At 40.6% G+C, this 21968-nt stretch overlaps 1 protein-coding gene across 1 annotated transcript; it reads left to right on the top strand.

Moving 5' to 3' along the window:
* Window positions 1-1373: 1373 nt before the first annotated feature.
* On the top strand, window positions 1374-20856 carry LOC103183670 (solute carrier family 22 member 5). Its single transcript, XM_007901265.2, has 10 exons — window positions 1374-1906; window positions 7584-7687; window positions 9519-9673; window positions 12397-12568; window positions 14268-14394; window positions 15600-15700; window positions 16578-16792; window positions 17399-17581; window positions 18306-18441; window positions 19856-20856. The coding sequence occupies exons 1-10, from the start codon at window positions 1526-1528 to the stop codon at window positions 19947-19949; spliced, it is 1668 nt and encodes a 555-aa protein (XP_007899456.1). The 5' UTR covers window positions 1374-1525; the 3' UTR covers window positions 19950-20856.
* Window positions 20857-21968: the final 1112 nt, after the last annotated feature.

The following is a 21968-nucleotide window of genomic DNA, read 5'->3' as shown; positions in this document are numbered from 1 at the left end:
TTTTCTCATACCTATTACCTGGACTCAGCTAATATTGTTGTCTTATGGGCAATGCCAGGAATCGAGATGGGATTGAACCTGCATTCCTCCTGCAAGATTATATTTGTGATGCTTACTGTTTTTAAGGGTCATGTTGTTTTTTGTTGAATCTTACTGCTTTAATGTAACTTAATATAATAATTGTTTGTGTTAAAGCATTGACATTTGAATTGTACATGATAATAAAAGATGAATTCACACCACTTGTATTGGGTCAAGTCTCTTTCTGGCAAACCTTACACTCCATTCTGCAGCACTGTGCTTTCGTGCTTCAAGTCCTTCAAATGTTGGCAGCGCTTAGAAGCATTTAATTTTTGAGGGGTTGGAGGGGGAGGTGGGGGTGGTCAGAAACCTACAGACCCCCATCACTATGCTTACAAGTATCCAAACCAAACTGAGAGTTCCCATGCGTCCCACCTTTGCATTGAATTCCCAAGATAATTTATTAGAATGAATTGCGTACTCTTCCTAGAGGGATGCATCCTGCTTACCTAATTCTTGAAAGTATTAATCCACCTGATTAGCTGTTTTAATATAGTTTCGGCGTCTGGATCTGTTTTATAAGATACTCACAAACCTTAGAGAATGGTTTTAAAAATGGAAGTGAATCTTGCAAGAAAAAAAGTTGCTGGCTGTGTAATATATTTTGGCGTTCAGATCTATTAGATTTGGTCGATTTCCATACAAGAAGTACATCAGGTTGAAATGTAAATCTGTTGATCGTGTTCTTTTACTAAACAGCCTTACAGGTGCCAATGAATTTTGTTGGGGCATCCAGCTGACTTCTGTTGATTTCTGTCGTTTAGCAACCTGTACCTATCCCAATTTTACAGGCTCAAGAGTTGGGGGAGATAAGTGGTCTTAACAAGGATTCCCACGTTTAAACAGTGATCGTTGATAGCTAAGAGAATCTTACATTCCACACTGGGGGTGAAAGCGGGGGATAGATGTTGATAATTACGTTTTATCTGTTCTAAGTTAGGGCAGTGCAGTAATAAAATGATTGAAAGAGTCCAGCGCAATTCATATCATTTTATTGCACCTCACATGCTTTGAGCAGTCTAACTTAAATGCATGACATAGACGAAAATAAGGCAAAATAAGCTTTTTTTTTTGAGTTGCAAGTTTAATGAGCGATTTGATTTGATGTACTCAAAGTTTCTCACCTGTTTATTTGCTCTGACAACAATATTTCAGTCCAGATAGATGGGATAGAGAAAGAGAGAGAACAAAAAAAATCAGCCCAGCTGTTTTGGCAAACAAGTTCACGACAAAGAAAATCCTCTTAATGATTAGTCGGGTCTTGTGATCAAGTGAACCTGGAAGGAAAGGGGGCGGTGGTAGCCGAAGGTTGGATGATTATTAATAACCCACATCAACTCAATAGAGGAGCTGCGGGACTTCAACCTTGTGGTTTCACCTCGAAAGATGTCTTGAGCCTCTTGAAACGAAGGGAAACCCAGGACCAGTTCTGCGCCCTTCCAACATGAGAGATTTCGATGAGATCACTGCCTTCCTGGGCGAATGGGGACCTTACCAGCAACTTGTGTTCTTCCTGCTCATTGCCAGTGTTTTGCCCAATGGCATGAACAATATGTGGATGGTTTTCATTGCGGCGACCCCACACCATCGGTGTTTGATTCCGACCCATCTCAACATCAGTGAGGCTTGGATGAATCGAACCATCCCCGTGGAGGTGGGCACACTCCAATACAGCAAGTGCCGGAGATATCGTTTGGACGTGATCAAAAACATATCCGAGAACTTCCCTAACGGCGAGATCGACATGTCCACCGTAGAGCAGGAGCACTGTTTAGATGGATGGGAATACGACCGAGATCCCTACCTTTCCACAATCGTGTCAGAGGTATGTTAGTGTTGGCATTCATTCATTCAGTCATTGAATTCATTCATTCAATTCATTCATTCCCTCTCAATGGGCAACACAGGAATAGTTTGTGAAATCACTTTATTAGTATCCATAGGATATAAGCCACAAGGTCCAACTTGGAAACTAACTCTGTGATTTTCTACTAATTGAAAACGCGGCATAAGAGTCTCTAAATCTATTTGGCTGCCGAGTTTCGCCCACAAAATATAAGGTCGATTCACTTTACAGTATATCCTGTGCAGTGCTTTGAGACGTCTCCATAAGGCGCTATATCAAATGCAGGAATTATGATAATAATAATAATAATAATCTTGCATTTGATATAGCGCTTTTCACGTCGGGAGGACGTCCCAAAGCGCTTCCCTCCAGCCCTAACATGACACATACATTGATTAAGGTCTCAGGAGCTCCAGTGAAGAGATTTTAATAATAATCCTTACGTTTTATAAAGTGCCTTTCACATCAGGAGAATGTCCCAAAGCACTTCATAGGATATACTGGAAAGTGCAATGACTTGTGTTTATTGTGGATGAATGCGGAAGCCAAGTCACATGCTGACAAGGTGCTTGAACCCATAACCGTCTGACTCAAAGTCAAGAGTGCTAGCCATTGAGTCAGGCTGAAAATGGCAGAGACGGGTAATACTTCAGAGGTGGGGGGAGAATTGAGGGAATTAAGAGTATGGATATGGGGGTTAAAAGACAATTGGAAGTCAAACAAGGTAGTAATGTTCTGCACTGGTTTCTCAAGGTGGAGTCTGTACCTAAGGCAAGAAGGCAGTGACAGGAGCCAAGCAGGAGGGACTCTGTCTTGTGACATTCAACTAAATAAAGTTAGAGCTCATCCAGGATTAGATGTTTGACGGGCAATCAGTCAGAACAGCAGCACTGATCCTGGAATCGAGGGTGGAGGCAGAAAGATAGAGTGGATTATCATCCGTGGAACCAGAGAACCATTGAAATTTATTGCACAGTAAAAGGTCATTTGGCCCATTGTGTCTTTGCCGGCTCTCTCAAGAGCAATCCTTTCAATTGTCCTTTCTCCGTAACCCAAGCTCATTCTTTTTAAGACAGTTGTACCAGGGGGAAATGTAGGAAGGCAGTAAAGGAGGTGATAGGGGCAAAGATGTTTAGAATATTTCTGAAGGAGTTGGGTAGGAGGTTGACAGAGGTTGCAGCAGGCAAGAGTTCAGAGGACTTGAAGGCAACAACAACAACTTGCACTTATATAGTGCCCTCCATGCAGGATAGTAGAGAGCAAGTGAAGGATAATTTTTTTCTGGGACAGATGGACATGGTAGTAGGTTAGGTGGCAGGAAGAAGGATGGAGGAGTTTAGGTAGATGAAAAAGTAATTTGAGATGGCTTTATTCAGGATTGTTTTGACAGAAATAGAGAGACCATGGATGATCATCTGGTCAAGATAGGGGTGCAGAGCTAATTTGGAGGGAATGGTTGACAGAGGAGACAGATTTGAGGAGAAGATGGCAGAGGTGGAAGCAGGGAGGAGTAAAAGATCCCGTAGCACTGTTTGAAGAAGAAGGAAGTTTCTCCTGGTGTTTTGGCCAACAATCCCCTAACTAAATATCGGTTAACTCACTCCATGGCTGTTTGCAGGATATTGCTGTATGTAAATTGACTGTCGCATTCGCCTAGAAATACACAGTCACCACACTTCACACTAAAACCCTGTGAATTACTTTGAGATGCATTGATGACCTGATATAGCACTGTATCAAAAGCAAGGATTATTATTTTAACGCTACGCTTGGGAGCATCCACCACCATGTCACAACAAATGATTAGGGTTCAATGCAGCAGTAGAGATGCCCAGTTTCTTCACTAAATGCCTTACGAAAATTGCTGAGACCAATAAAGGTGGGTTTCCCTTGAGCTTTATAATGATTTCATATCCAGGCATAACCTGCCTTGGGATGTCCTCATAAGCATGGAATTCAGTCTGCCTGCTCCTTTCTGATTATGTCGCAGGCCTTCGTTGGATCTGATGTAAATACTGGGAATGCCTACAAGTACAAGATCCTCATCCTTGCCTTTAAAGCCCTCCACGATCTTGCTCCTCCCTACCTCTGTAACCTACTAACATGTTACTAACTTGTCCACTCCCTACAAACTGTTTGCAAGATGTTGCCTTTACCATCAGCTCGTTAACTAATTCTGGCTCATTACGCATCACCAAATCTAGAATACCATGTTCCCTTGTCGGTTCTAACAGATATAAAACAAAACTGTCCTGAATACATTTTAGAAATGTGTTGCCTTTTCTGCTTGGGCTGTTCTGCTTCTCTCAGTCTATGTAAACATTAAAATAATAATAATAATCCTTCCATTATAACCACATTGCTTTTGTTACGTGCTTCGCTGATTTCCCTGACTTCTGAATTTATATATCCCCCACTACATCTGGTCTGTAGACAGCTCCCACGAGAGTCTTACCCCCTTTGCTGTTCCTTAATTCTACCTATTGTGTTTCCACCTGATCATCCTTCCTGAAATCCTTTCTTTCTAACTGCTGTATCTGTGCCTTTGATCAATATTCCTATTCCTCCTCCTCCTAATTTCCCTGTCTTTTCTAAAGATCTTAATAGCCTGGAATATTTAGTTCCCAGTCATGCCCAGCTTGTAGCCAAGTCTATGTGATGGCTATTACATCGAACCCTTTAAGATGAATTTGTGCTTCTAACTCATTTATTTTATTTCTTATGCTACATGCATTTATCTACAGAACTCTTACTCAGGTACCTAGTCCTCACCCTGATCTTATGCCTTGACCGTGTTTTTCACACACTTTTTGTGATAACTTCTTATAACCTTTTGTCTTCCCAGATTATTTATATTATCTTTACCACACTTTGTACTCTGGCCTTTGCTCTTATCCCTTATTTTCCTTATCTTTAGGTTACTGTTATCTCTGTTATTCCTCTCTCCCCCCCACCCCCCAGAGGAAGAGACATTGAGATGATGGCAATGAGCTTGTCCACATTATCGTTTAATTCTCATTGAATTGAATTAAGAATTGTTATTCTAGTCCACCTTGGTGTAACTTCATGCAAAGAATGTTGCTGGCACGACTTCAGGATTCTAGATTGGGTTATGGGGATTAAATAAAGGGTTTAATGAGCAAAGAAATAGTCAGCTGCCGCACACAGACAATAACGCTATTATTTCCGACACAAAGGATATTTACGTTTTAATCCTAACATTTGTAATGCCTTGAAGGGAAGAGATGTGATTAGAATACAATACCAACTTTGTGCCACACATTGTTTCTTAGCCAAGAGTAGGCACATGGGCAACTACTCACAATTGCTCTCCGCCTGTATCACTGTAGAATCAGATCGCAGGAAATGCACAAGAACGACGTAGAGCAAATTGACAGAAGTTCTCCCCCTCCCCCATTATTTTGCTTCACAGAAGAATCAGCTGCTCTCCTAATGGTATGCATAAAATTACAATTCATTGCATGAGGAATGTGGAGGAATGCTATAATAATCCTTATAACCTTGCATTTAATAACGTCTTATCACATCTTCGAGACGTATCAAAGCGCTTCACAGAATATACTGTAAACTGTATTTTACAATAAGCTGTGTACTTTGTGGGCGAAACGAGGCAGCCAATTGTCCCAGCAGTGTCCCACAAACAGTCGTGGATTGAAGTGACCAATTTATTATTATTTTTTTTGAAGGAATTATTACGCCTAGAAAAGCAATTCACCAATCGACTAACAACCGGGTTTCTACTTACTGCTAGGTAGAGATATGTGGAGTAAAGAAACTTGTCCAACATTTCGCCCTGCTGTATGAACTCCATAAGAATATCTGGCTCTAATCTGGAATGCAAATGTGGAATACGGGTGAAAATAACCTTCAGCTACTCTGCCCCCAACCTCTGGAACTCCATCCCACAGTCCCTCCACCTCACCCCCTCCCTTGCCTCCTTCAAGACCAGTCTCAAGACCCTCCTCTTCGACCGTGCCTTCAATAACCCTCCTTCCCACCCGTACCCTCCACCCTCCCCAATCCTAACCCTCATCTCGGTTCCAAAACACTGGTTGCCCAGCGCCTTGGGACGTCCTCCCAATGTGAAAAGCTATATACAAATGTAATTTTGTTGTTGTTGTTAGTCGATTGGCGGATTGCTTTTCCGGGGGTAATAATTCCTTAATTTAAAAAAAACTTGGTCACTCAATCCACAACTGTTTGTGGGACACTCCGGTGTGCAATTGGCTGCTGTGTTTCACCCACAAAATACCTAGTCAATTCAATTTACAGTATATTCTGTTAAGCGCTTTGAGACATCTCAAAGACATGATAAGACACTATATTAAATGCAAGGATTATTACTATTATTAAAAGAATGGTTAAAGTAGGGATTGGGACCATGAAGGAGAGAAGTTCCCAGCATATAAGGAAATGGTGGAAATACTAAAAGCAGTTTTCCACTTTTCAGAAAATCCAGTTTGTCAATGAAAAGCAAAAAGAAGGTTCTTGCAATAGTTAAACACAAGAATAAACTCAGGTTGCTTAGTTCAATGTATTCGTGAGCAGAAGTGATAAATATTTGATCAAGCGATTTCTAACTCATTGCATTCTTGACCTTCATGTTATTAATGTTCTTAGCACTATTACCAGCTCAAGGTTTATATAATTATTTACCTATAGTAGGTAATGACCCAGCTGTAAACTGCAATAATAATTCCACTGAAGGTTCATCTAGATATAGGAAATGAATGTACAGCTACCTTGTCATTAGAACGAATAAAACCACATTCATTTCAACACAAACTGGTAGCATTAATGCACTTAGTGATGTGAAAACTAAAATGAAACAAGGGCTTTACATTAGCACAGCTGTTAAATCAGTTTCTTCCCACTCTTCATGGGCGAAACATCTTCATTGATGTAATTGAAATCCAACTGGCGAAGTAAGTCACACTAAAATGACATTAGTGTCAAATTATTCAATCTTGGCTGATCCATAATTTACCTGAGTCGATGTTTGTTTAGCGCCAGTTTTGAAAATGAGGGTTTGACCCCAGGGTTAGTTGCTGGCAGTGTCAAAATAATTCATAAAGTGATGTCTACATTTCCTTTCCTATCTTTCTCTGTGCATCTATTAGTTTACTTCTAATGCTATATTGTGTGACACCTCTCAAACAAAATGACCAACACTTTTCATTCAGAACTTGTAAAGGTTTCAACTTTTCTCCTTTTACTTCCTAGCTAAGGAGTGTTACATTTATGCCCTCTTTTCCTTGAATCCCTACCAGCTGAAATATTTTTCATGATTATTGTCTAAACCCTTTCATTACCCTACACAACTTTATCATATCACCCCTCAACCTTCTCTGCTCTAACATCTCCAGCCTCTCTTTATAGTTCTATAATTTCAGCCGTGATATTATCCTTGTGAACTTCCATGCATCCGCTCCATTGCTCTGATATCTTTGCAAAATGCAAAATTACACACAGTCTTCCGACTGCAGCTTAACGAATGTTTTATAACGATTCCTAAATAACTTCTTTACAAAGGGTTAGCAGCTGCTCATATATGTGTGACCAAACTATTGTTGAAAATAATCATCTACTTTCCAACTGGCCTCGTGGTAAATGACGTGTGGGATTTGCTTTTCAGTGGGACTTGGTGTGTGATGATGACTGGCAAGGCCCCTTTTCTTCATCAATGTTCTTTTTAGGAATGCTGGTTGGTTCCTTATTGTGTGGACAGGCGTCAGACAGGTGAGTTATTCGGTTAGTGACTTCTGTTCATTTATTGTAATCACAAGTTAACCACTTGTAATCTGTTTCTATTCACGTGTCATATTAAAAGGGAGAGAAAATAATTTCTCAAGAATACATAAATGCAACTTTCACTGGGCATTTAATATCAGTATTTCAAAACATATTATAACACAGTTCAAGCAACACAGATTCATTATCACGGAGGTGGGGGTGGAACACATTAAGGTTAAGACTAAATTCAATAAGCCACATGCTACATCGCTTACAACATAGAATCATGGAGGGTTGCATGCACCTATGTTTAGGGGCTGAATTGCAATCCCTCTTATATGTATATGGCCTCACACTCCCCCTGTTCTGGATGCTCCCAAATCGTAGGACAGCCATTTGGGCCGTCCTTGGGCCTCTTTGTTCCTTGGCCTTCCTGGAAACCCTGGGCATTTTGTCCTGCAGCTCCTTGAGAGAGAGACAGACCTCTGGGGCTTATAAGAACATAAGAATTTGCTAGGCAAAAGAAGACCAAGGTCCATCTAGTTCGTCTTCCAACATCCTTGCAGTTGCTTGACATATCATATCCCAAACCAGGTCACCCCTTTTAACCTGGTGAGCAATAGCTGCTTCTCAGTGTCCGTTACAATATGAAGTAGTTTGTTTTCAGAAAGTAATGATGATGAAAGTAGTGTACTGCAAGAGTCTGTTCCTTTTTTTCACATACATTGATGACCTTGACTTGGAAACCATAGCATTTTGCAGCACTGAAGCCTTTCGGCCCAATGTGTCTGTGCTGGGTCTTTTAAGAGCAATCATTTTCAACCTAGTTACTTGCCCTTTCCCAGTAGACAGGTATATGAAAATTAGAGGCCTGAAGGGGTGAGGAGATATAATCGGGCAATGTGATTGAAAGCACTGCTTGCTCTGAGAACCGATTCAGACTCAATGGCTTGAATGGCATACTTTTATGCTGTAAATTTCTATAATTCTGACCCTCTTATTCAAATCTTCTGTGAATCCTTTTTCCACTATTCTTTTGTTCTGATGGTTCAGTACCGGCTCTTTCAAAGAGCTGACTGCTCTCTTTGGCTCACTTTTGCCAAGAACTTCAGTCCATTGCTTCAGTTTTAATACAACTTAGAATGACATCAAATTCTGTCCATATCATGGCAGTCATATGTTCAGGTCTTGGCATTCAATATTGTTTCCTCCTAGTGGAGTACTGTAGTGTATAGGTTAGAGTACTCGCCTCGCAAGCGAGAAGTATTGGGTTTGATTCCCAGACAGGGTGAAACATTGAGCGAGTTTCCTTACTCCATACACCTCTATTTACCCAGCTGTAAGTAGGAACACGGTTGTTAGTCGATTGGCGGATTGCTTTTATGCAATCACATAATTACGCTTAAAGTAAAAGTGTCTTATTCTACACAAACTCTACATACATATACTATCGACAGAAAATACCATTACAAGGAGGTAGAGCATTAATTAAAACAAGGTGATCGTGACAAACATCAATTAACTCCACTATTCTTTAGCCAATCTTATCTACACCTTTGTTAATGATTCCACTCTATCTTCATCAACTTCCTTCAGAAATCATACTAAGATTGTAGGAAATCTTCATTCATATCATAACGAATCACTGAAGTGTACAATGAACCCTTCCCCGATTGCTAGTTTTTTGTCAAACAAAATTGTGCACAGTGTGTAAAATGATTGCCTGAGTCGGTGTCTGCATTATCATAACTGTATGAGCCTATATGGCAATAAACATGAGTGTGTTTGTGCACATGTCAGCATGTGACTGCTTGTAAAACTTTGTTGCTCATTGCAGATTTGGAAGGAAGATAGTTCTATTTGGAAGCATGGTCATACAAATTGTATTCAACATAATTCTAAGTTTCTCTCCAAACTGGGAAGTTTTCAGTTTGTTTAATTTCCTTGGGGGTGCTGGACACTCGGCAAACTATTTGACTACATTTGTTCTTGGTAAGTATCAACAACATTAAAATCTTTTTACCGGGTGAGTTATGTCTTTCTTTGGTCTTCCGGGTGTCTTGACACATGCGGGAAACCATCACCATGTTTTAGAGAATCCAAACCAAACCAAGAGTTCTCTGTATCTCACCTATACATAGAAATTCCAGAGATACCTATTGGAATGGAATGCGCCTTCTCTCCCTGAAGGGACACATTCTGTTTACCGAACTCCAGATTTTATTAGACACAGGTTGTCAAGAATCAAGGCTTGGGGATCCCATAGTTTGTGTTGGGGAACTAACCAGCTAAAGCAGCATAGCTTACCATTGAAAGCTTTGCCCCTGCTGATCCGTAAGGGCTTTGACTTGCAGAGTTAGTGGGATCTGATTGGAAAGAGTCCCTGTCCCAATGACTTGTGTTGTCATCAGCAGTGTCCTCCCTTACTGTAGACTCACCTGGCTCAGAAAATGGATTACTAAGATTGCCACAGAGGACTGGCTCGGTCTGAGCTTCTGTTGCCAGTTCAGCTTCAAGGAGACCCTATACATCTCACATCTAAAGAGGATAGTCACTAGTTGGTGACTATCATGTACAGACCAAACATAGCTCTGTCACTAGAGTGGTAATGTTGTAATAATGAAGTAATGCTGAAATAAACACAAGCATTATAGATGGACTAACTAATATTATTACAATATGAATCCTGAACAGCTAAAACATTTATTGTAAGCAGAAATAAAAATACAATATTTTACACATAATAATAATAATCCTTGCATTTGATATAGCGCCTTATCACTTTGTTGAGATGTCTCAAAGCCCTTCACAGAATATATTATGAAGTGGATTGACTGTGTATTTTGTGGGCAAAACACGACATCCAATCGCACACAGCAGTGTCCCACAAACAGTCGTGGATTGAATGACCTGTCTGTCTGTCTGTCTGTCTGTTTATTTATTTACTTGAAGGGATCATTACCCCCGGAAAAACGGTTTGCTATTTACTGCTAGGTAAGCCGAGACATGTGGAGTAAGGAAATAATGTTTCGCCCTGCTCGTGAATCGATGCTTAAAGCACGCTTGTATTGCGATCACTTTTTCATTCTATTATTTTTTCTCTGTTACTTTTTATCGTTAGTGTTAAGATCTTATCTCCTTTTTACTTTGCTGGTGTTCTGGACTTAGGAATTTGCCCTGTCTCATGTTCTCAATGCAAAATATATTGCGTAGAAATAATCCATTGCTTTCACTTTTCCCGGTCTAATCTCATCAGAGGAAAGAAAGTAAGCACAATTCACTGACCTTTCAAGATTAGAAAACATCACCACAATACGGCTTCATAGGGCTCTATCGCAGGACCCCTCCTCTTCCTTATCTATCTGCTGTCTTGGTCACTGCATCTGCAGACACAAAGCTAAAATGCTGATAACATTTAAAACTATCTTTCCACTTCTACTCATGATTCCAGATTCACTCACATTTTGTTTGCTTGCCTGTCAGTCATTAAGGCTTGGATGATCCTCAATTATTTGCAGCTTAACATGCAGAAGATGGAAGTCCTCTTTCCCGGATTCTGGCAAAGTCTCCTCACTTTTGGCTCTGACCTCCTCAACCTCCGTAGTCTCTCTTTCAAATATTTAATAAATAATAATAATAATCCTTGCATTCGATATAGCACCTTATCACTTTATTGAGATGGCTCAAAGCCCTTCACAGAATATGTTGTAAAGTGGATTGTCAACTCTTATATTGTAAAGCTCAGTAAACTCACTAAACCAGTGTACAACCTTGGTTTTCTTCACTTCTGCCACATTTTGGGGTGAACAAAAAGCAGTCAATTTTTATATGTCTATGGTACACAAACAGCCATGAAGTGAAAGTCCATTTTTTTATTGGGGATTGTTGGTAAGAACATGGGGAGTTTTTGAATAGTGCCAGGGGAGTAAAAGGGCCCGCGGTTGAATGTTTCATCCTCAGAAAGCTACTCTCAACGCTTTTTCTGCTGTCTTGGCGTATTCAGAAGTATTGCTCTGGGCTTACGTTTACAATGCCATTTAAATTGTTGTATATCTCTCTACGATTCCCTCTGGGAAGTCTCCTCTCAAGACTGAAGATCTGTAGCTTGTCTGATTATCCAATAGCTCATTTCTGTGACACTGGGGATTATAATAATATAATAATAATAATATTTTTCTCTGCAATGCCTCTGAGGAAGCCCCTTATGCCTCAGCAACCAGAAAATTTAAGCAGTATTCCACATGAGGCCTGACCAAACCACAATATAGCTTAAGTATGACTTCTAGAGATCTGAATTCGACACTAGAGTTAAGCATCCTGTTTGACTTGTTTATTGCTGCCTCGCATTGTTTTGACATGGTGAGCAATGTAGTGATGAATCTATTAAGTCTTAGATTTCTTTCATATTCATCTTGCCAAGTTCTATCGCATCTAGTATCATGTTTGTGCGCAATTGGCCGCCACGTTTCGCCCACAAAATATACAGTCAATTCACTTTACAGTATATTCTGTGAAGGGTTTTGAGACGTTTCGAATTCTTGACAAGGCACTATGTCAAATGGAAGGATTATTATTATTATGTGATTCTGTGGGAGGAAGTATTTATTAACAGAAAGAAATATTCGTCTGTGTATATTCATATTCATCAGTGAAGTCAAATTAAAATAAATCTTGTAACCACAGTTTTTCCTGATTCAGTTATTCTTTTCCTACAGGATCAGAACTACTTGGGAAATCCACTCGGATTATTTACTCTACACTGGGAATTTGCAGTGCTTATGCAATTGGCTATATGCTGTTACCTCTTTTTGCATTCTTTCTACGAGGATGGCGAATATTGCTTTTGGTCTTAAGTGTCCCTGGAGCGATATTTCTTAGTTTGTGGTGGTAAGTTAGAATTCGATTCAAGCTGTTACTATTTCAAAGAAACTAGAGTTCGTTTCTTTTAGTTATCTTGGCGCATATTAGCTCATTTACGACAATAGCAACAAATTACACTTGTATAGCGCCCTTCACGGCACCTTTAAGACATTTATTTACTTAAAACCAAAAAGATATTTTGTTTCACGTGAATTCTATAATCAGCTTTACATTAGGCGATTGGCAATAAGATAATATGCTATTAGGCTCTCGGCTTGAAAGTGCTGATGTTAGTGGGCCTTACGTTTCTTGCAACTGTGTTCTTGTATCGTTGACGTCAGCTCTTTCTTCTTCGGATATGACTTGAATCTCAGTACCTTGGGTGAAAGTTCTGCCCTCCTGAATGAGCTAATAATAATAATAACAAAAATCCTTGCATTTGATACAGTGCCTGTTGTTGCGACGTCTCAAATCACTTCACAGGACACACTGTAAAGTGGGTTGACTGTGAATTTCTGAGCAAAATGTGGCAGCCAGTTGCACCCCGCAATGTCCCAGAAACAGCCATGCAGTGAATGACCAATTTTATTTGGGGGATTGTTGGTCAGGACACTGGGAGAAATTCTTTTCCGAATAGTGTCTGCCACCGCCTTGGGTCATGTTCCTCTTTTTTTGGCTCCGGCTCCATTTCTCTTCTCAGGGCTTTTACCTTCGTCTTCTTCCTGGTGTTCCATGCCCTCTTGCCGGCCACCTGCCACTGTCCTTCTTTCCCAGGTTGTTGTTGAGGAAGGGAGACGTCAGTGCTCCCCTCACTGTCTTCCTGCTCGCTGGGAGCAGAGTCAGACTCTTCCTCTTCTTCCGAGGAGGTGTCGGGGGTGGGGGAGTCCCTGGCCTCGCCTTCCTCACCATTGGTGCCCTGTAGCTCAATGGTTAGAGCACTCGCCTGGCAAGCGTTGCCTGGGTTCGATTCCCGGCAAGGGCGAAATGTTGGGCAAGTTTCCTTACTCCCCACTCCTCTGTTTACCCAGCAGTAAGTAGGAACCCAGTTGTTAATCGATTGGCGGATCGCTTTTCCGGGGGTAATAATTCCTTCAAAAAAATAAGAAGAATATGTTCACTCAATCCACGGCTGTTTGTGGGGACGCTGCTCTGTGCAATTGGCTGCTGCGTTTCGCCCACAAAATATACAGTCAATTCACTTTACAGTATGTTCTATGAAGCAGATTGAGACGTCTCGAAGACGTGATAAGGCGCTGTATCAAATGCAATTTATTATTATTATTATTATCTCTTCCACCGCTGGAGTTTCTCCTCCCGCTCCTGTTGTTCTGGCGCCCCCTGTTGGTTTACCCTTGTCGGTTGCTGCCTCCTTTTTTTAAAACAAATCTATTGATCAGTACTGTTTTTGTAAAATATATTCAACTTTCTTCATGAAAAAGCACACGCGTGACAGGAAAAAGAAAAGAACGCAAAAACAAAAACTTCTTCAATCCCATTACAAAGAGCTCTGATCAGGCTCTGCATTAAATGCAAGGATTATTATTATTTGTCACCCAGTCAGTACCCATCTTAAACTTAATGTTTCGCAACTCATCTTTCACACTCTTTGTGTATCTGCCTTTAAGTATGACTATAATTGCGTGTTAATATCTTGCATTATTATGTGTTGTGTATTTTGAGTTAGTTTAGTTCATTCAAATTTTTTTTCAAAAAAATTGTAAATTAGGTTTATTCCTGAATCTCCACGTTGGTTGCTGTCCAAGGGAAGAGCACAGGAGGCTGAAGCAATCATCCGATTAATTGCAAAGAAAAATGGTGTCACCTCCCCAACGGTGCTCTTCAGTGAAGTTGAGGTACAGGACCACTTTCCTGCTTTTTTTGTGTGCTTGCTGTGTGCAATTGGCTACTGCCTTTCACCCACAAAAAACACAGTCAATTCATTTGACAGTCCATTCTGTGAAGCACTTTGAGATGTCTCGAAGACGTGATAAGGCGCTATACCAAATGCAAGGATTATTATTATTATTATTATTATTTCTTACAGTGTGCCATTATTTGCTATCCAATCCGATGCTTTATGTATTTTGTAAACCTGTCTAATTGCTGTTAAAAATGCTACAGGTAAAATTATTTTACTCCAATTTAAATTAGTTTTAAGATTGTGGGGATATGAAGCTGCAGTGGATTAACACATAATTTATCTGTCAGTTATTGGTTTAACAGTAGTCGAGACTGATAGAATGAAGTCTCCTGTTTATTGCACGAGTTTATGTGAAGGATAACGCATCTGGGTAGTCTGGTGAGCAGAGCAGAGCACATGAAAACTTCATGGATGAGGGTCTCGACAACCGAGGGACCTCCTCCTTAACATCTCGTTTCAAGGCTGAATGGCCCTAACTTATTTATTTGTCATTCATAACTAATTTATCTAAAACTTGGGATCTTCTTTGTTGCTCTCCTCGGCAGTCCTTCACTGAACTTGAGCGTGACACCTGGGAATCTGAATTGAACCGATTTAGCAAAACATCCCAGCGCCCTGTTTATTGCTGCCTCTTAGTGTATTGACCTGGTGAGCAATGCATCAGAAAACACACCTAAATCTCCAACTTGTCAAGGTCTGTCCCATTTGGTGTAAGTCAGCCATAAATAACAAGGAAAAAAAAGACCATTTTATTGAACGTTGTAAAATATTTTAAGAGTACTATTTAAGAGTTTGCCCCTATTTTAAAAATACTTTTCTCCTGTTCTCTGAGTTACCTCTTCCCAGCTGTCCAATCTGCCATGTTGGTTTCTTTGATCATACTCTTGAGGCTGTTTATGCCACGAAATAAGAATAATTCAAAAATTGGTGTTAAAGTCACCCTAAAATGACAAAAAAAAACACAGGAAATGAATGCTGCTCTGAAACCCACCCATTGATTAAAAAAAACCTACAGAATTTTGCTAGAGTTTTAAAATGGGGTTTTGTCTCATTTCCTCTCGAAATTTCATGAGTGGTTACAATTGTTAGGAAGGAATTCCAGGCCCACTGTAATCATACTCTCTGTTTCCTTACTAGCTGGAAGAAATGAAGGCTAAAAATGTGAAATCATACACGGTTATTCATCTCATAAAAAGCCGTAAGATTCGATACATCACTTTGATCAACCTTATCCTGTGGTGAGTATTTCAGCTGTAGATCAATGCTTGACCGTGTTGATCAAATAAATCAGAGATCAATGCCCCTATTTGTGAAAAAAAAATGTTTTTCGACTATTCTCTGGTTCTTGTACATCATTCTCAAGCAGACATTATAGGTGACCTGCCGGATTGTGAAATAATCAAATAAACAATAATAAATTGGTCATTTTCAATCCATATGACTGTTTGTGGGACATTGCTGTGCGCAATTGGCTGCTGCGTTCGCCCACAAATATACAGTCAATTCACTTTACAGTATATTCTGTGAAGGGCTTTGGGACGTCCTCCTGACGTGAAAAGCGCTATATCAAATGCAAGGATTATTATTATTATTATGGTGCCCTTGACCTTGTTGAATGTATACCCCAAGCACAGGTGTTCACCTGAGGATGCATCCTCACTATCAAATGATTAGAAAAGGTGCCACTTAGTTTCTGAGCCAAACGATGGGAGGGAGCGTATTTCAAATAACCGTGATTAATCCAAAGCGCTAAGAGCAGGTGCCCAATAAACTATCGAGGGAGATGAAAACTGTAACGTACATTTTCTAAACAACTTAATAGGCTGAATGGCCCCACTCCTGTTCCTAATGAGACTGATTGTTTTTCCAGTTTGAGAAATACAAAATTTGGAAGTGTAGTTGCTGAGAGGGCACATCCCAGTGGGATGGTAAGGTTTAAAAAAAACTGGCAACACACTTTCGACCCACCTACCTTTCTTTCTTGGGGAGGGCATTGTGGATGACACAGAGAACCCGAAAAAGAGAGAATCTATATTAAAAAAAGCAAATATTGCCGGTGCTGCAAAAGATGACATTTTTTAAAAGTCTTAATGCGATTTTGCCATCTCGTTTCAGGATGATCATAGCACTCGGATACTTTGGGCTGTCTTTGAATACACCCAATCTGCATGGTGATGTTTATCTGAACTGTTTCATTTCTGCTGCCATAGAGATTCCCGCCACAGTCGCGATTTGGCTGTTTCTCTGGAAGTTACCGCGCAGTTTCACTATTGCAGCCATACTTCTGTTGGGTGGAATTATTCTTCTCTTCATCCAGCTGATACCTTCAAGTAATTTTGCCATCTTTCTAGATTTAGTAATTGCTTGCTTTGTTTACAATTTGTACGGTTGCATTTGCAAGGAATATCTTTTATATGCACTTTGAAAACATTGAAGGATCAGCGCACTGATATCCTGCATGAGTTTGAAGCGTGCTGTTTTCTTGGAGAGCCCAGGAAGGTTTGCAACGTCACTTCCTTCTGCCGGATTATCCATTTCACTTACCTTCCCACATCAGACATTCTTGATTACATATTTTCTTTAAAATGACATTCCATTTTCTCAGCAGACCAAATGGTTGACCAGTTATGTTAGATTTAGTCATTAGAGGTGCCTTAGCATGTCTGACACAAGCATTAAATGGTCAATGGACTATATAAATGGATTGTATTGATTATATATTATATTAGTGGATTATATATAGAAGTGTACTTGGGATACCGGTGTGTGCAATTGGCTGCCGTATTTTGCCCACAAATATACAGTCAATTCACTTTACAGTATATTCTGTGATGCGCTTTAAGGTGTCCAGAAGACGTGAAAAGCGTTATATCAAATGCAAGGATTATTATTATTATTACTTGTGCATCAATGCATGTTTCAACTTTCTTTTCCAGAACTTTCAATACTCGTCACAGTGATGGTGATGATTGGCAAATTCTGTTTCGCATGTGCCTTCAACATGGTTTTTGTCTATAGTTCTGAATTCTACCCGACTGTACTGAGAAACACAGGCGTCGGAACAAGCTCAATGGCTGCCAGAGCAACCAGTATCCTTGCCCCTTACTTTGTTTACCTTGGTAAGAAAACAGATTAAACTAAACATTCTAAAGCTGTGGTTATCATGCAAGGACATTTGCAAACTTATATCAAACCCAACCTTCCTCTTCAAGTAGTCAGTGATTGTATTTGTGTCTTTTAGATCATGATTGTTTTCAGGTTTGTTTTGAGAGTGAACATTGGCACTGGAGCCTAAATATTTTCCTACTTTCAAGTTGCTTACTTTCCTTGGCTCATTGCCTAGCATCACCAACAACTTGCATTTAGAAAGCACCTTTCGTGTAGAGTGCTTTACAGTGGCAGGGATGGATTCTGAGCAAAGGGGAGAGGGAATTGGGAGGTGACTGTAGCGCCTTTCACGTCAGGTAGACATCCCAAGGCGCTGGACAATCAGTCTTTCGTATCTGAGCTGAGGGTCGGGATCGGGGAGGATGGAGAGCAGGGGTTTATAAGACGCTATATCAAATGTAAAGATTATTATATTCCAGGTAGGATAATACCTAGGTGATATGAGGGGCTGAGTTTTATTTTCGTTAGTTTTATTTTCCACTATTATAGCGTTCTCCACTCCTGACTGAGAAACGGTGCATGGTTCAGAAATCCTAAACATGGACAGAAATGAATTGGCAAGTGGAAAACACTATCAGAATGAAAGTACGTTCAGTGATGAACAGCTTTTATTCTGGATTTATGTGCATGTCCTAATATTTTCTTCAGAGGCAATGTTCATTTTATATTTGACAGGTGCTTTTGATGAGTTTCTGCCTTTTAACGTGATGGGCAGTTTGGGAATATTGGCAGGAATTCTGACATTATTTCTGCCTGAAACATTAAATGTTCCGCTTCCAGACACAATTGAGGACATGCAGCATATCAAAGGGTAAGTACATATGCTATTCTTGAATTAGTCCTTCTCCTTTTTTTTTTTAATTCTTTTTATTTTATTTTTTATTCTTCTCCTTTATTCTTTATTTGGACGAGAGACAACTTTCTTCAGCTCAACGTGCGCAAAACTGAGGCCCTCCTGATTGGCTCGCGTCAGCGCCTCCGCACCTCAGGCGCTGACACCATCAGCATCCAAGGCCGCACTCTCCACCTCTCAAAGCCATCAGGAACCTCGGGGTTCTGTTCGACCCTGAGCTGTCCTTTCTCCCTCACATCCGCACCACAACTGGCACCGCCTTCCATCACCTCCGAAACATCGCCAAACTACGGCACTACCTCACCCCTCACGCTGCTGAAATACTGGTCCACGCCTTCATCACCTCAAGGCTGGACTATGGGAACTCTCTCCTCGCCGGCCTTCCCTCCACACTGCAGGTCATTCAGAACTCTGCAGCTCGTGTACTGTCCCGCACCAGACACCGCGACGACATCACTCCCACCCTCGCTCACCTCCACTGGCTCCCCATCCCCCAGAGGATTGAATTCAAGATCCTCATCCTCACCTACAAGGCCATTCACGGCCTCGCTCCCTCCTACCTCTCCGACCTACTATCCCCCTACTTACCTGCCCGTACCCTCCGTTCCTCTGGCTCCGGTCTGCTCCACATCCCCCGCCCCAACCGCCCTACCATCGGTGGCCGGGCCTTCAGCCTCTCAGCCCCCAGGCTCTGGAACTCCATCCCCCAGTGCCTTCGCCACTTCCTCCCTTTCCTCCTTCAAGGCCGGTCTCAAGACCTTTCTCTTCAACCGTGCCTTCAGCTCTCCTCTCGACTCTCTACCTCCTCCTCGCCCCCTCCCTTCCCTCCCCTCACCCTGACCATCTCCCCCCCCGCTCGGGTCCCGACCCAACTGTCCAGCGCCTTGGGACGTCCTCCCGACGTGAAAGGCGCTCTATAAATGCAATCTTGTTGTTGTTTTTGTTTCCTTGTTCTTTTTGCTCAAAAGTGACTTGTTCAGTTCCTCAGGATTTTGGTCAACCAGTTATAGGAAAACAAGAACACGAGGAGGCCATTCAGCCACTTGTGCCTGTTACACCAGTTTATTATTTATTTATTGATAGATATTTTAATCCCAATACCTGATCCTTGCACTATACTCCTTTAAACCACTACAACACTACATGTTCCGTCTATTTCTCTTTTCGAGATCATTAAAAATATCACCTCTACAGCTTTTTGGGGCAGAGAATTCTACATCTTTACCACCTTCAATGTGAAAAAACATTTTCTACAGCTCATGTCCTTTCCTGCGTTAGGTCTGGGATCCTGTTAACCCTGTCCTGTCTCAGCTCCACTGTTTCCGCCGGGCCCAGCAAATTTAATACTGTAATGCATTTATTGTACTTGCAGGTTGAAATTTTGGATTTACAAGAAGCAAAACTTATCAAATCAAGTTGAAAAACTTGGAAAAGACAATATCGCAGCCATTACAGAAGAATATTGACACAGATCAGCAACAGTGAAAATTGGACGATCACTGTTTTTCAGTTAGTTGTGCAGATTTAAGATTCCGATCTGTCAACACGTACCTAGGGACGAAACTGAGGATTTCAGGGACAATCAGTACAACAGGACAATCACAATTTGTTGCCTTCTCATAATAATCATAAAGAACTAATAAAGCTATATCAACCGTTGTGTTTTTTTTAAAAAAAGGCCCCCGGAGAAAGAGTTTGGTCATGATTTTACTTGTTTTTCAGTCAGGGTCAGTTTATTCAAAGACAATTACTCACTTTGTTTGGAAATCAATAATGTTTTGGAACAGAAGGCCATGGATGCAATTTACAATTAAGTTGACAATCATTCCTTGTGATTACAAACATTGCTGGATTTTGTTTGGGCTCTGTGGATAAATAGCAGTTCTTTGACTTTAGGATGAAATGTTATTGTATTTAATTTTGCCAATAGTACATTTACCTACTGAGCTATTGGGAGAGTTAATATAAATGCAGTTTTGAATATTGTCACTGAATAATTACACTTGTGAGTTGATTACAAGATTATCACAATTTAATAGGTAGCACATTACTGGAAAGTCATTCTGCCATATAAAAAGGACAACACTCTCTTTGGTCTTAGTAGAGTGCGTTTTATTGTATACATTTCCCAAAGGTAGTCAGCAATAATTCTTTGTGGTTGAAAATGTTTATAACTTCTAAATTCGAAATGCATTTTATCTAATTTTGCACTGTAGAAGCTGAAATAGCTATTATGTTGTCAATGCAATTGAGTAATTTATAGCACATGGCAATATGATATCAACCTTGTGTAATAGTAAGATTGCTACATTTTTCATGATTAATTTGTACACAGATGAAGAAAATTTTTCAATAAATGAATGTGCTTGATTACACAGAATACTTTGCATTCTTTGTTAGATTCAGACGGATTTCATTGTATGTGGCTATATAATAATCCTTCCATTTGATACAGTGCCTTATCATATTGTTGAGACATCTCAAAGCTCACTGCAAGATTTACTGGAGAACGTAGTGACCGTATTTTGTAGGCAAATACAGCAGCCAGTGTTGGCGAGTGAAGGGAATGGATTGGTATGATTGAAGGAGGTAGGTAGACGAGATCAATGGGGGGGCTTAAATGCAAGAACAAATATCTTGAATTCAATTCGCTGGAGATTGGAGAGCCAATAATATACAACAAATATAAGCACTTCGGGAGATACCCTGATTACCTGTTTCTGGAAAATATGCAGGTATACACTAATGCCCATATTTTCAGGTACATATCTTCATCCCCAACAAAAAACTAATTTACGATGGGGGGTGAGGGAGGGGGAATGTATCAGTGCTTGTCGCCATTTCATCTCCACCGATGATATCGTGTTACGATGGAGAGACATCATGTCCAATGCGACACTGTGTCCATTGCAATGTCATGTCCATTGCGATTGCTCTCAGATAACTATTTGGACGCCCTCCAGTTATAATGTTTATACATTATGTTTGTACTAGCATCCGTAAAACAACACATCTTAGGTTAGTCATTGGACGTTTAAGATGTGAAAGATCTCTTAATAAGAAAATAGTGTAAACAGGTAATAATTACGTGAGAGTGGTGAACACAGCTATTTGTTTTGTGGAACAAATGCACAAATAAATCAGCCTCGAACAAAGCAATGTCCCCGTGTTGTGGAAGCATTGTGTACCGTGGTGGAAACAGTTATCTGAGTTCCTCCTAAATGGAAGTGGTTCCACACTACCAACCCTTACTCAACTATAATGTGCAGCGACTCAATCATCCCACTGTGCAATCTCCTGATTTCCGTATCCTCTAGCGCCCTCATCTGTTGGAAAACGGGCAGGGATGATAGCTCCCTCTCGAGGTGAGCTCCCTGCACTACCCTCCTCTTCACTCCTTTCTCGCCCGAGAGAGCGTCACTGCACCCGTAATAATAATAATAATCCTTGCATTTAATATAGCGCTTTTCACGTCCTCTAGACGT

The sequence above is a fragment of the Callorhinchus milii genome, unplaced genomic scaffold (genome assembly GCF_018977255.1).
Source record: "Callorhinchus milii isolate IMCB2004 unplaced genomic scaffold, IMCB_Cmil_1.0 Scaffold13, whole genome shotgun sequence".
Classification (NCBI taxonomy): domain Eukaryota; kingdom Metazoa; phylum Chordata; class Chondrichthyes; order Chimaeriformes; family Callorhinchidae; genus Callorhinchus; species Callorhinchus milii.
Note: the sequence above shows the minus strand (reverse complement) of the source record. Positions and strands in the feature narration are given on the sequence as shown.

Bases quoted from the DNA above. Each gene is read 5' to 3' on its own strand.
- LOC103183670 (XM_007901265.2), top strand. From the start codon at position 1,526: ATGAGAGATTTCGATGAGATCACTGCCTTCCTGGGCGAATGGGGACCT. The intron at 14,395-15,599 runs GTACAGGACCAC...TTTCCTTACTAG, and splicing joins TGCTCTTCAGTGAAGTTGAG to CTGGAAGAAATGAAGGCTAA. The intron at 16,793-17,398 runs GTAATTTTGCCA...TTTCTTTTCCAG, and splicing joins CATCCAGCTGATACCTTCAA to AACTTTCAATACTCGTCACA.